General features: G+C 39.8%; 1 protein-coding gene across 1 annotated transcript; it reads left to right on the top strand.

The window, feature by feature from the left end:
- The first annotated feature begins 5750 nt into the window (after window positions 1-5750).
- On the top strand, window positions 5751-14301 carry ublcp1 (ubiquitin-like domain containing CTD phosphatase 1). Its single transcript, XM_034683793.1, has 11 exons — window positions 5751-5908; window positions 6224-6512; window positions 7565-7656; window positions 7815-7900; window positions 7987-8102; window positions 8319-8417; window positions 9203-9240; window positions 10127-10225; window positions 10350-10466; window positions 10588-10715; window positions 12892-14301. Exons 2-11 carry the CDS (start codon window positions 6359-6361, stop codon window positions 12917-12919), a joined length of 957 nt encoding a protein of 318 aa, XP_034539684.1. The 5' UTR covers window positions 5751-5908; window positions 6224-6358; the 3' UTR covers window positions 12920-14301.
- The last annotated feature ends 1217 nt before the right edge of the window (window positions 14302-15518 follow it).

The following is a 15518-nucleotide window of genomic DNA, read 5'->3' as shown; positions in this document are numbered from 1 at the left end:
TTTACCTCTGTGATATACTGACCTCTGCATAATACCTGGGATTCAGAGGGTGGGTGATCCAGTAGATTTTAAAAGTGAGAGTATTTTTATTTAATTAATTAATTTTATTATTTTTTTTATATTCTTGTTGAAATTCTTGTACTGTACACCTTTTTGTTTGCTGCTGTAACTCCATGAATTTCCCCGCAGTGGGACGAATAAAGGAGCATCTTATCTTATCTTATCTTATCTTATCTTATCTTATCTTATCTTATCTTATTTATAGTTAGAATATAGGAGTTGAAATGGTCCTAGAGAAGTTTAATCAGAATTAGAATCAGAAATACTTTATTTATCCTGAGGGGAAATTCAGTCGTTACAGTGTGCTCTTATACACATTATGTAAAAAGTCAAAATATTGATAGAAAGAAGGAATAAAATAAGATGTAAATACGAATACAATAAATATAAAATAAGATAAGATAAAATGAAATAAAATAGAATAAAAAAATTAAATACTGTGTTATTATTTTGTCATGTTGCACTTTGAGATTTGTTTCGGAATGTGCCTAACAAATAAAATTAATTATTATTATTAAAATAAAATAAAATAAGATTTAAATATGAATAAAATAAAATATAGTATAAGTATATACAGAAGCGCAGAATAGTTAGAATTAGCAATGTAGTAGTTAGAATAAGCTATGTAAAAAAGACAGGGGGAAATGTTATATTGTACAACCCTTACTCAAGAACAACTTGGATTCTGTGTAAAATGTAAGCAAAAAACAGTATTTGATTGTCTAAAATTATTGAAATCCAAATTTGAATTGAAAATAGCGCATATAGACATGCATTCAAGTTAAAACTAACTAATTTTATTTGGTCAGCAACATGATTAATACAATTTTGAAGAGGGGCATATTTGCCATTATGTTGCATCACCTCTTCTTTTCCAGTTTCTTCAGCTTTGAAAGTGAAATATTGTCCCAATCCTGATACAGGATTTCAGCTGATAAACAGTTTGAAGTCTCTGCTGTATTTCATGTTTCATATTGGCCCAAATGTTGTGTCCAGTGTCAAGTCAGGACTGCAGGCAGACTAGTTTAGCACTCAGATTCTGCTACTGCGGTGCCATGTTGTTGTAATACATGCAGAATGTGGTTTGGCATTGTCTTGTTGAAATATGCAAGGTCTTCCCTGAAGTCCCCTGTTTGGATGGCAGCACTGACAACAAAACAGGTGGCCCCTAATTCCTAGCATATGACGTGGTGTTCATGATTTCCAAAAAGAACATAAATTTGTATTCTTCAAACCATGGGACAGTTTTCTGCTTCACCTGATGTTTAATGGGCTCAGACCCAAAGAAGTCATCAGCATCTAGATCCTCCTCTTTGTATGCAAAAGTTTTCCTCTGCAAAAACTGTGTTCACAGAGAGAGGTTTTTGGAATTGATTTTGAGTCCATGAAGGGATTTCAAGAGGCATGTCTGTTATTGCTGCACAGCCAAAGATCCAGTATCAGTTTTTGGCCTTGTCCCCTTTGAATAGAGATTTCTCCAGATTATCAAAATCCTTTTTTTGTTGGAACTTTTTATTAGAGTCTGCCAACACAACACAAAACAACAATGCAGCCATCAGACTCAGAGGCAGATCTCATGCACATCTATTTTATTAAATGAAATAAAATGAGATAAAGTCCATAGTATGAAAGAGAAAAGTAAGCCAAAAATTAACAAATAAATGCATACAAAATAAATAAACAAATATATCAAACTAAAATGAAAATAAATACAAAAGTTAGCTTAGTGTATAATTTTTTTTTTAATAACTTAATCCTTTAATGATACAATTTTCTGTAATTGATGAAATCCTCAAAGTCATTGCACTTTAAACCAAGGAACGTGATTCTGAAATTGTTGTCCTATCTGCTTAAATAGTTTTAGATACGTTGCTCCTGCAGCCTGGAACCTTCTACAGGAGAATTTGGGTTTGAGTGAGCTTGACTATCTAAATGTTTTTAAAAGCAGATTGAAGGCATTGGAGGTAGTTGCATCAGTTTGTAGATGCTTTGACTGATGACTTCCTGTTATGAAATCTTTGATATGTTGTCATGTTTTTAGAATGTTGTGTTGTTTGTCTGTAACTTTGTCGAAATGTGCTGCTGCTGATCTTGGCCAGGACACTGTTATAAAAGAGATTCTTCATCTCAATGAAGTTTTCTTGGTTAAATACAAATTCAAATAAAAAATAAATAAATCTAAACAGAGTGATGAACCTCTTTTCAACTTTACTTCTGAGACCCTTTTTTATAACCAGTCATGTTACTTCTCTTATTCTCCTCTATCTGTCTTTCCAGGTGTTTTTATGAGAAGCCTTAGAATTGCCCAATTGTGTGCATTTATTCTGTTACAAAATCGTTATCACCCTGATCCTAGGGTTATGATTAGGGTTAGGGTAAGGGTTGTGAATAGGGTTAGGGTTAGGGTTGTGATTAGGGTTAGGGTTAGGGTTGTGATTAGGGTTAGGGTTAGGGTTGTGATTAGGGTTAGGGTTAGGGTTGTGATTAGGGTTAGGGTTGTGATTAGGGTTAGGGTTGTGATTAGGGTTAGGGTTATGATTAGGGTTATGATTAGGGTTAGGGTTGGGGTTAGGGTTAGGGTTAGGATTAGGGTTAGGGTTAGGATTAGGGTTAGGATTAGGGTTAGGGTTAGGATAAGGGTTAGGGTTAGGGTTAGGGTTATGATTAGGGTTAGGGTTAGGGTTATGATTAGGGTTAGGGTTGGGGTTATGATTAAGGTTAGGGTTAGGGTTAGGATAGGGTTAGGGTTAGGATTAGGGTTAGGGTTATGATTAGGGTTAGGGTTAGGGTTAGGGTTAGGATTAGGGTTAGGGTTATGATTAGGGTTAGGATTAGGATTAGGGTTAGGGTTAGGGTTGTGAATAGGGTTAGGGTTGTGATTAGGGTTAGGGTTGTGATTAGGGTTAGGGTTATGATTAGGGTTATGATTAGGGTTAGGGTTGGGGTTAGGGTTAGGGTTAGGATTAGGGTTAGGGTTAGGATTAGGGTTAGGATTAGGGTTAGGGTTAGGATAAGGGTTAGGGTTAGGGTTAGGGTTATGATTAGGGTTAGGGTTAGGGTTATGATTAGGGTTAGGGTTGGGGTTATGATTAAGGTTAGGGTTAGGGTTAGGGTTAGGATAGGGTTAGGGTTAGGATTAGGGTTAGGGTTATGATTAGGGTTAGGGTTAGGGTTAGGGTTAGGATTAGGGTTAGGGTTATGATTAGGGTTAGGATTAGGATTAGGGTTAGGGTTAGGGTTAGGATTAGGGTTATGATTAGGGTTAGGGTTAGGGTTATGATTAGGGTTAGGGTTAGGGTTATGATTAGGGTTATGATTAGGGTTAGGGTTAGGATTAGGGTTAGGGTTAGGGTTAGGGTTATGATTAGGGTTAGGGTTAGGGTTAGGATTCGGGTTAGGGTTAGGGTTAGGGTTAGGGTTATGATTAGGGTTAGGGTTAGGGTTGTGATTAGGGTTGGGGTTGTGAATAGGGTTAGGGTTAGGGTTAGGGTTGTGATTAGGGTTCGGGTTATGATTAGGGTTATGATTAGGGTTAGGGTTAGGGTTAGGGTTAGGGTTAGGGTTAGGATTAGGGTTAGGGTTAGGATTAGGATTAGGGTTAGGGTTATGATTAGGGTTAGGGTTAGGGTTATGATTAGGGTTAGGGTTAGGGTTAGGGTTGGGGTAATGATTAGGGTTAGGGTTAGGGTTAGGGTTAGGGTTAGGATAGGGTTAGGGTTATGATTAGGGTTAGGGTTAGGGTTAGGGTTAGGGTTAGGGTTAGGATTAGGGTTAGGGTTATGATTAGGGTTAGGGTTAGGATTAGGGTTAGGATTAGGGTTAGGGTTAGGGTTATGATTAGGGTTAGGGTTAGGGTTAGGGTTAGGGTTATGATTAGGGTTAGGGTTAGGGTTATGATTAGGGTTAGGGTTAGGGTTAGGGTTGGGGTAATGATTAGGGTTAGGGTTGGGGTAATGATTAGGGTTAGGGTTAGGGTTAGGGTTAGGATAGGGTTATAATTAGGGTTAGGGTTAGGGTTAGGGTTAGGACTAGGGTTAGGGTTATGATTAAGGTTAGGGTTAGGATTAGGGTTAGGGTTAGGATTAGGGTTAGGGTTAGGGTTATGAGTAGGGTTAGGGTTACGGTTAGGGTTAGGGTTAGGATTAGGATTAGGGTTAGGGTTATGATTAGGGTTAGGGTTAGGATTAGGGTTAGGGTTAGGGTTATGATTAGGGTTAGGGTTAGGGTTAGGATTAGGGTTAGGGTTAGGGTTAGGGTTAGGGTTAGGATTAGGGTTAGGGTTAAGGTTAGGGTTCGGGTTAGGATTAGGGTTAGTGTTAGGGTTAGGGTTAGGGTTATGATTAGGGTTAGGGTTAGGGTTAGGGTTAGGATTAGGGTTAGGGTTAGGGTTAGGATTAGGGTTAGGGTTAGGTTTAGGATTAGGGTTAGGGTTAGAGTTAGGGTTAGGGTTAGGATTAGGGTTAGGGTTAGGGTTAGGGTTAGGGTTAGGATTAGGGTTAGGGTTATGATTAGGGTTAGGGTTAGGGTTAGGGTTAGGATTAGGGTTAGGGTTAGGGTTAGGATTAAACCAGAACTCAACTTAAGCAAACAGAACCAGAACCAAACTAATGCAAACAGAACCAGAACCAAACTCATGCACACATAACCAGAACCGAACCAGAACCGAACCAGAACCGAACCAGAACCGAACCAGAACCGAACCAGAACCGAACCAGAATGGATTCAGAACCGAACCAGAACCGAACCAGAACCGAACCAGAACCGAACCAGAACCGAACCGAACCGAACCAGAACCGAACTAGAACCAAACAGAACCGAACCAGAACCGAACCAGAACCGAACCAGAACCGAACCAGAACCGAACCAGAACCGAACCGAACCAGAACCAGAACCAAACTCAAGCAAACAGAACCAGAACCAAACTCAAGTAAACAGAACCAGAACCAGAACCAAACTGAAGCAAACAGAACCAGAACCAAACTCAAGCAAACAGAACCAGAACCAAACTCAAGCAAACAGAACCAGAACCAAACTCAAGCAAACAGAACCAGAACCAAACTCAAGTAAACAGAACCAGAACCAGAACCAAACTGAAGCCAACAGAACCAGAACCAAACTCAAGCAAACAGAACCAGAACCAAACTCAAGCAAACAGAACCAGAACCAAACTGGAGCAAACATTATTTATGTCCTCAGGTTGGCATCTAGAAAAATCATATGCCTCAGCTTGAACCTCTTTTTAGGTTTACTTCTGAGACCAATTGTATACACAGTCATACTTGGACATACTTGGACTACTTACCATAAACAAAAATTGCAATTTAAATCAGTTAATTTCAGGAGGATAATACACTCTGTTAGACTGAGACTCATCCTGAGAACATAATAAAACAATTTAAAATTATCAAATATTATTCATTATATTATTTATTTTGTATAATTGATTTCATTACAGGCCGTAGGATGTAGATTCATACGGAAAGTGCAACACAAGAGATGTTTTCCTTTTAAAAAGTGGGTTATATAAACCGCACTCTTTGTTTAGTTAATATAAATCTGTTTATATCTCGTCCTGTTCTGTTTTGTCTCTTTTCGAAGACTTTTAATGTTGAAGTTATCACAACTATTCTGAAGCGGTTTTCTGGGTTCGTCCATTGATGTACTGTCACTATGGTAACGAAGCTTTATCCCTACGTCACTTCCTGCGGGATTTGGGACGCCCGGAAGTAGAGTGTGCAGCTCGCGCTGAATTAAACCGAACAAGCAAACTTCATTCATTTCTTCATTCAGCTTTTCGGCAGAATTAGAGAGACTCTGACAAACAGTCCAGGTCACTCTGCTCCTCCAGGTAACCTCACTCACACCGAGGAGCTCAGTCAGCTGATGTTTCAGATTCAGCCGGGTACCTCGCTTGTTTACATTGTTGCTAGCCAATGTTAGCCGTCTCATGCTAAAAATATCAACATCAGAGACAGAGTCTGATTAGGAGACATTCGGCTGTTGTGTCTTTGTATCATCCAGCAAAGACAACACGTGTGTAGACATTCTGATAGCATGTTCTGCTCCCCGTGTTTTATCACCAGCTCCTCCTCTGTGCTAGTCTAGCTACTCATCCTAACACCTCTCCTGTTCTCTCCTCTTATCCTCCCTCTCTCCTCTCAAGGTGGACGTGTGCATGTTTGTCACTGTAGCTTGTCACATTTGCTTGAGAGTGTGTGCACCTTGTTAGTGCACGTGCAGCCGCAGCAGAGAGTGTGTGGGTGGGTGTGTGTGAGTGTGTGAGGAACCCGTGTGTGCCATGTCAGTGTCAGTGATCATAAAGTGGGGAGGTCAGGAGTACTCCATCAGTTCTCTGTCTGAGGAGGACACAGTGATGGACCTGAAACAGTCGATCAAGACCTTGACTGGGGTTCTGCCAGAGAGACAGAAACTACTGGGACTCAAGGTCAAAGGTGAGAGGCATCTTTTAGGATGCTAGTGTGCATATTGTAATGTGATATCCAAATCAGGTGGAGGACTTGAGGACTTGAATCCCCTCTCACATTCAGGCTTTTGTGTGTGAGACTTCGCAGCTGTAAATACACTACCAGTAAAAGTTTGGACACACCTTCACATTCAAGGGTTTGTATTTATTCTAATTATTGTAAACACTGCAGATTAATACCAAAGACATCAAAACTATGAAAGAACATATATGGAATTATTTAATTCACAAAAAAGTGTTAAACAAATCAGAATATGTTTTATATTTTAGATTCTGTAAAGTAGCCCCCTTTTTCCTTCATGACAGCTTTGCACACTCTTGGTATTCTCTCAGTCTGCTTCATGAAGTGGTCTCCTGGAATGGTTTTCTAATTAACATGAGCCTTGTCAAGAGTTCATTTGTAGAATGACTTGCCTTCTTAATGTGTTTGAGACCATCAGTTGTGTTGTTCAGAGGCAGGGTTAGTACACAATGGATAGCTCTATTTGACTACTGTTGTAATCCATCCATCCATCCATCTATTTTCTTCCACTTATCCGGGGTTGGGTCGTGGGGTTAATAGTCCAAGCATATCGATCCAGACATCCCTCTCTCCAGCAACACTTTCCAGCTCCTCTTGGGGAATCCGAGGCGATCCCAGACCAGGCGGGAGATCTAATCCCTCCACCCAATTGGACGTGCCCGGAACACCTCTAAAGGGAGGCGTCCGGGAGGCATCCTTATCAGATGCCCGAACCACCTCAGCTGAAGTGGTTGTAATCCACATTATGGCCAAACCATATTATTCCATAGTTTTGATGTCTTCAGTATTAATCTGCAATGTTTAAAATAATTAAAATAAATAAAAACCATTGAATGAGAAGGTGTGTCCAAACTTTTGACTGGTAGTGTATTATGATGATTTTCTATCCAAAATGAATTTATCAGCATGTTAGAGGTGTTCCCCTTGTCTGTAGTGTATGCATCATTTTTACATTCTGCATTCTTTAGCTAAAAACTGTCTTTCATTCCCACAACCAGGTAAACCAGCAGAGGATGAGGTGAAGCTAGGCTCTCTGAAGCTGAAGCCAAACACGAAGATCATGATGATGGGTACCAGAGAGGAGAGCCTGGTAGGTGGCTGAGTGATAAAGACATTAACATTAACTGAGAAAGAGTAACAGAACTGATCACAGTGTTGTTATTTTCATGGGTTCACATGTTCCTATCTCACTCTAATGTACTAAAGTCTCCTGTATGCTGTCTGGCGCACGTGTTTTGTTTTGTAAAGGAAGATGTACTAGCTCCCCCCCCAGAGAACGATGATGTGGTCAACGATTTCGACATCGAGGAGGAGGTTATAGAGGTGGAGAACAGGTGTGTGTTTCTCTGGCGGTATTGATGAAGTTTGTAAGATCCATAAGGTGTTTATCTGAGAAACAAATAATGTTTTATCTCTGCAGAGAGGAGAACTTGGCTAAAATCGCCCGCAGAGTGAAAGACTACAAGGTGGAGGAGATGAATCCTCCCAGAGAAGGAAAGAGGCTTCTGGTTCTGGATGTGGACTACACACTGTTTGGTAATTTACAACGACAGTTTGTCATGCTAACAGTTAGAGCTATAGATCATACAGCAGTTACTTTAATGCTGTGCTTCAACTGTTTACACATATGTGACAAACATGCAGTCATATACATATATAAAGCTTTGACAATGCGTATGAGCTGCTGGTTTAATCTAGATGATAGTATGCAGCATTGCAGGCTTTGAGTGTTTGCGTACTTTGTGTGTCCAGATCACAAGTCGTGTGCAGAGACAGGCCAGGAGCTGATGAGACCATACCTCCACGAGTTTCTGACATCAGCCTACGAGGACTACGACATTGTCATCTGGTGTATGTATAATTTATTCTCTCTTCTTGTTCTTAAGGTCTCATGTGGACTAAATTATATGCATTCATGTAAATCAGCAAGAGAATGAAGTCGTTAAAATATTCATGGAGACGTTTGTTTGAAAATGCGATAACCTTTCATGTGCATGTTTCTCAGTTGGACTGCTTTAAATGCGTCTTATTGTGTATTTACATTACCAGTCAAAAGTTTGTAAACACCTTCACATTCAAGGGTTTGTATTTATTTTAATTATTGTAAACACTGTAGATTAATACTGAAGACATCAAAACTATGAAAGAACATATATGGAAATATTTAATTAACAAAAAAGTGTTAAACAAAGCAGAATATGTTTTATATTTTAGATTCTGTAAAGTAGCCCCCTTTTCCCTTCATGACAGCTTTCCACACTCTTGGTATTCTCTCAGTCCGCTTCATGAAGTGGTCTCCTGGAATGGTTTCTAATTAACATGAGCCTTGTCAAGAGTTCATTTGTAGAATGACTTGCCTTCTTAATGTGTTTGAGACCATCAGTTGTGTTGTTCAGAGGTAGGGTTAGCACACAATGGATAGCCCTATTTGACTACTGTTGTAATCCAGATTATTGCAAAACCAGATTATTTCATAGTTTTGATGTCTTCAGTATTAATCTACAATGTTGAAAATAATTTAAATAAATAAAAACCATTGAATGAGAGGGTGTTTCCAAACTTTTGACTGGTAGTGAATATAATTTGGCCATTTGTTGTTTTTGATTTCCTCTAAAAGATGTGCTTTCTCTCCTCAGCTGCTACAAGTATGAAGTGGATTGATGCTAAAATGAAAGTAAGCACTCTGCATGCTGTATTTTTCATCTTCTTGTCTTGAAGGATCTTAAAACCACTTGTTATCAGCCGACTGAGACAATACTGCACTGTACCATGTTTAGCCACTAGGTGACAGTGTTTATCAGTTTAACCCACAGTGGGTTCTGAGGGGAAGAGAGGCTAACACTACTCAATCAAATCACAACAGATGTTATCCTCCTGTCCAAACAGAGCCGGTCTAGACCGTACTCTATGTTCTATTAACAAAGACCCAACATCAAGACAGGATCAGATCCAGTCCCATCTTACAGACAGGACTCAGTCTGATCTCATCTTAGTCCACCATGAGCAGAGCACTTTGCAGCATTTAGCAAGTTACAGTGGCAAGGACAAAATTCCTTTAACAGGTAGAAACCTCCAGCAGGACCAGACTCATGTTAGGCACACATCTGCTGAGACCGTGTTGGAGAGAGGGATAGAGGGAGATGAAGAGAGAGAGAGATGATAGTGGTGAGACGGATAGTAGTAGTTGTAGCAGCTGGAGTCTGGCACGTCCACAGCAGCAGAGATCCAGAGGAACCTACAAGACAAAAGGAGCTCAGGGACTCCAGAAAGGTCTATGGTTAGTGACTTTAATGGGACAGGAAGAGTTAAAGTAAGTGATGGGGGTGGAGAGAGAATCCCAGTGTGCCAGTTTACAGCATTTAGCAAGTTACAGTGGCAAGGACAAACTTTCTTTAACAGGCAGAAACCTCAAGCAGGACCAGACTCATGTTAGACACACATCTGCTGAGACCGTGTTGGGTTTGGAAAGAAGGATAAATGATAGTGATGAGACGGACAGTAGTAGTTGTAGCAGCAGGCTGTCTCTGAGGAACCTAATGAGTGTGTATCTGTGACTCTAGGAGCTGGGAGTGACAGACAACCCTCACTACAAGATCACGTTCATGCTGGACAGCGCAGCAATGATCACGGTACACACACCTAAGAGAGGAGTCGTGGAGGTTGGTACACACACAGCTGATCATGAATGAAAACATCAGCTTATTTCAGTGCTACACACTTTGTACTGAGTCGCTCTAGAGGAAGATGATGACTCATGAATTCTGTTTGATGCCACACACACAGGTGAAGCCTCTGGGCGTGATATGGGGGAAGTACGGAGAATTCTATAACAGGAAGAACACCATCATGTTTGACGACATCGGTCGGAACTTCCTCATGAACCCACAGAACGGACTAAAGGTAGGCGGCCAGCATCCTCATCATGACATTGACCTCTTCCTCATCGTTTTAAGCATTGTGCACATGTTTTTTCCTGAAACTTATTTTTAAGCGTTTGTACTTGTGTGACTCTGTGTGTTAGATCCGACCCTTCATGAAGGCCCACATGAACAGGGAGAAGGACCGGGAGCTGTATAAGCTGGCCCAGTACCTCAAAGAAATCGCCAAGCTTGAGGATTTCAGCGGTCTCAACCACAAACACTGGGAGAGGTATGAATACACTACCAGTCCAAGTTTGGACACACCTTCTCATGCAATGGTTTTTATTTATTGATTTTAATTCTATGACATTGTAGACCAGACAGAAGCAGAAATAAAATAATGGCAAGACATTAAAAAACAAAAATAGATTTTAAAATAGAGACTAATGCAAACCGACAACAATAAAATATGTGTAATTAAAGTAAGTTAAAGCACCAAACTAATATTAAGAATATAAATAGTTAAAATAAATACATTTGATAAGAATAAGAGTTGAATAAAAAAATTTTTTTAAATTAAATTAAGGCTAAAAATGTCAATTAAACTGAGTAGATATTTAATCAGGTAGTCATACCTGATCCTCTGATCACTATCTTAGGGATAGTCACAGATAAAAATAAGAACCTGACAGGAACTCATCTCAGAATAACAACATGTGTAACTTTGTTAGCTCGGAGGCTGATCCTGCTCCAGTGGAAATCCTCTCACTCCCTGAGCTGGACTCAGTGGCTGAGAGATGTGATGCAACACCTAAAACTTGAAAAACTGAGATTCACAATCCATAACTCCTCTGATAAGTTTGAGAGAACATGGAAACCTTTTGTAGACTACATCAGAGACAAGCTTGATACCCAACTGAGCTGAAAGTAAATCTAGAGATAAGTCATACCCATTATAAAACTCATAAGCTGCTGCCACAATTAGAGCCCATTACTTTAAGTGAAGTTTTGATTGATTGACTTCATTATTGTTGGGTTATCTTTCTGTTTATTTTTTCAGAACGGCCATATTGTTGTAATTTGTTTGTTTTTGTCTGTTAAGTTAGTAATGTCTGAATGTCCTGAATGTTTTCTAATAAGAAAATGATCAATAAAAATATATTTAGAAAAAACAAACAAAAAAAACTGAGTAGATAAATTTGAATACATAAATTAATGAATGAATAAATAAATAAATAAATAAATAAATAAAATAAAATAAGATAAACAGTTAAAATTAATAAAATAATAATTTAGCAAGATTCAAATCAATATAACAGTCAAAAGTAAGTAGTACATTTGTAAAAACCCTTCATAAAACCCAGACTGAATAAATCTGTTTTTGGTTTACATTTAAAAGTTTCAATTGAACCACCAGCTCCTCTCAGATCCTCCGGCAGACTGTTCCATAGTTTAGGATCATCGTGGCTGAAAGCTGAAAGCAGCATCACCAAATGTTTCTGTTCTCCTTTTAGGAACAGCTAAAAGAGCGGCTCCAGAGGATCTGAGAGGCCTTCCTGGTTTATACACTAAAAGCAGTGGCGTCAAACTCATTTCAGTTCAGGGGCCACATACAGTTGATCTGAAATGGGCCGGACCAGCAAAATCATAACATAATAACCTATAAATAACAACAACTCTACATTTTTCCCTTTGTTTTAGTGCAAAAAATTACAAGTACGTTCTGAAAATGTTCACATTTAATGAACTATCTTTTTACAAAAACAGCTGTTGTATTTTTTGCCATGATGAGTCTCACAGTGGGCCTAATATTTTTCTATTTAAGCCCTGCAACCTGCTGCAAACACACCAAACGCATGTTACCCATTCACCTGACACACAGAGTGTAATGTTTACTGCAAAAGAACAGAGATTATAATAATGAAGAAGGTAAAGTTGATTATTTTGGACCCCTCAGCTCCAGCATGGACAGTTTGCTTGCTGGATGGTGTTGTATGCAGGAGTGTAGTGCTGGTGTTAGTAGTTAGTGAATCATCTTACAGTGCTCTAAAAAGTCTTCAGGAATCTCAACCGGATTGTGCAAACAGCAAGTCATCTATTTTCTCACTTTGAGAAAAAATGTCCTGGAAAAAGAGCAACTGTTCAGGTTCTGGTTTGCTCTGTCAGCACTATGATTGTATGCGACCCCCAGAGAACAAATCTGAAATAGTAGTTACTTTTGTTGAAAATTGCAGTTAATGTCTTCTCTGTAATCTTTTCACTTTGCAAAGTCTTCTGCGGGCCGGATTGGAACCTCTGGCGGGCCTATTTTGGCCCGCGGGCCGCATGTTTGACACCCCTGCTAAAAGCATCTCTGATATGTAGTCTGGTGTGAAGCCGTGCAGCGCCTTAAAAACTAGTCAAAGAATAAGACAACAAATTTTGCTGTGTATTTATATTTATGTGTTGTGTGACTTTGTGTGTAGGTACCTTTCTAAGAGGCAGCACCACTGAAGACAAACCACATCCTCTGCAAAGACTTGAAGCCCCCTTTCCACTGTCAAGTCCTCACACATCAACTACAACTATTTGCTACTACAAGATCCTCATTTCAACCCTCTCAACAGATCCTATATTAACCAACACTCCAAAAGCTCAGGACTGAGATGGGCTTCCCAGTTTATATATTTGCATGTTATTTGTCATTTTTTTCCAAATGTTGGCTTTTTTTTTTTTTATAATAAGACCACTATCAGTCAGTGTGGTACTTGTTAAATCCACCTGTGTGAGTTCAAGTCGTTCAGAGGTTTGAGGCTGCATGCCCCAAGCCTTAGAGACCCAAACACTTCAACACTGACATCAGTGAGCTGAAGTCCACAGTTTAATAACCCGGATCATATCTTGGACGCTTTAAAACCTGCTTGGTTTTCCATCCGGGTTGAGCTCACATCATTTTATATTCTAGTTTCTGTTTGTCACAACTTGACCAAGCAATTTAAAAGCACCATATCCCGGGCATTAAGCAGTGTCCTATCCCCCTTTTGTGAGAAGTTGAGATGTCACTCTTCTTTATTCTGAAAGGACTGAAAAAAAAGGATGAATATGAGCATTTATTTTTTACTTCAGGTCTAACTGTCGTCCATGCAATATCCAAATTAAGTTAAAAATGGTGGCCAAACTATTCATGCAGATTCCACAATCTCACATGCAATAATCTTCAAACCACTGTGACACTGGAAGTCACTTAGATTGAGACTGCTTGTAGAGAAACTGTCACATGATCCGATCTGTACTGTTGGAGGGTTAGAGGAAGTCATTCATGGATACTGTACACATGCATACTGTAGGGGTCCACAGGTGATCCGCTGTCAGTGGGAGGATGGGGAAGGCCTGTTCCTTGTTTTGTTGTTACATGCCAGCTGTGTTGCATTGCTGAACGCACACTGTCAGATTTAGTTTTTTATTCAGAAGACTTTTTTTGTTGTTGTTGTCGTTGTTAGCTTTTATGAAAAAGTTCCGTTACATAAATGATCATGAACAAAGTGAGGACGAGGGATGCTGCAAGAAACTGACCCCACTAAATATTCAAAATACTGTGGTGTGGTTTTTCCACTCTTGGTAGGTTCTTTAAAGAGATTCATATTTCTGCACTACTTGTCAGTGTTATTTTAAGTTATGGATAAAGAAGTGGAAACGAGAGGAGGTGTTGCATCTGAAGCTCTTGGAAACATCAGGGATGTGGTTTTTCAGATTTTGTCAGGTTTACAGTTCTCTTTCACATTAAACTCCTTGAATTTCTTGGGATGATCTCTTGAGATCAGCTTTTTAGTGTTTTCCTCATCACATCCCTGACATCCTGGCTGTAAATATGACAATAAACCTTTTTTGTACCTAGATGGTCTGTGTCTTTGTTTTCCTTCCTTGAGTCTTTTAAAATGAGAAGCTGGGGCGCTGGTGGCCTAGCGGTCTAAGCGCCCTACATACAGAGGCTACAGTCCTCGTCCTCCGGCAGAGGTTGCCGGCTCGACTCCTGGCCGCGACCATGTGCTGCATGTCTTCCCCCATTCTTCACCCCCCACCCTTCCTGTCTCTCTCCAGCTGTCGTATCAATAAAGGCAAAAATGCCCCCAATACATATATATATATATATATGTATATATGTATATACATAAAAAATTTGAAGCTGAAGAAATGAAGTAGTGAATATACATTCAGTACATTTCAAGGTCAGCCTTTTTTCAATTTTGCAATATTACAAGAAAAGATGGATGAATGGATCAGTCAGGGTCCAGGAGGCAGACACCCTCTCTACTTTTAAGAGTAGGCTTCAAACTTTCCTTTTTAATAAAGCTTATAGTTAGAGCTGGATCAGGCTTGGACCAGCTCTTAGTTTTGCTGCTATAGGCTTAGACTGCAAGGGGAACTGACACACTGCAATCCCCTCTCTCTCCTCTCTCTGCCTGTCTCTCACTTTAACTCTCCCTGTCCCATTAAAGTTACTAACCATAGACCTTTCTGGAGTCCCTGAGCTCCCTTGTCTCGTAGGTTCCTCTGGATCTCTGTCGTTTTTGGGTCTGTCATTCATCCTTTCTTTCTTTCTTTCTGTCCTCCTTTTTTTCTTTCATTCATTTTTCCTGCCATTCTTTTCTTCTTTCCTTCTTTCTCTCTTTATTCTTTCCATGTTTCTTCATCCTTTATTTCTCCTTTTCTTATCCCGTCCTTTCCTTCTGTCATTCTTTTACCATTTATTCTCCTCTTTTTCTTTCTTCTGGTCTTCCTCTCTTTTCATAGACCTTGGAGTCCCGGAGCTCCCTTGTCTCGTAGGCAGCAGATCTCTGCTGCTGTGGACGTGCCAGACTCCAGCTGCTACAACTACTACTATCCGTCTCCCCACTATCATATCTCTCTCTCTCTCTTCATCTCCCTCTATCCCTCTCTCCAACACGGTCTCAGCAGATGTGTGTCTAACATGAGTCTGGTCCTGCTGGAGGTTTCTGCCTGTTAAAGGAAGTTTGTCCTTGCCACTGTAACTTGCTAAATGCTGCAAAGTGCTCTGCTCATGGTGGATTAAGATGAGATCAGACTGAGTCCTGTCTGTAAGATGGGACTGGAT

The sequence above is a fragment of the Notolabrus celidotus genome, chromosome 5 (genome assembly GCF_009762535.1).
Source record: "Notolabrus celidotus isolate fNotCel1 chromosome 5, fNotCel1.pri, whole genome shotgun sequence".
Taxonomy (NCBI): Eukaryota; Metazoa; Chordata; class Actinopteri; order Labriformes; family Labridae; genus Notolabrus; species Notolabrus celidotus.
Note: the sequence above shows the minus strand (reverse complement) of the source record. Positions and strands in the feature narration are given on the sequence as shown.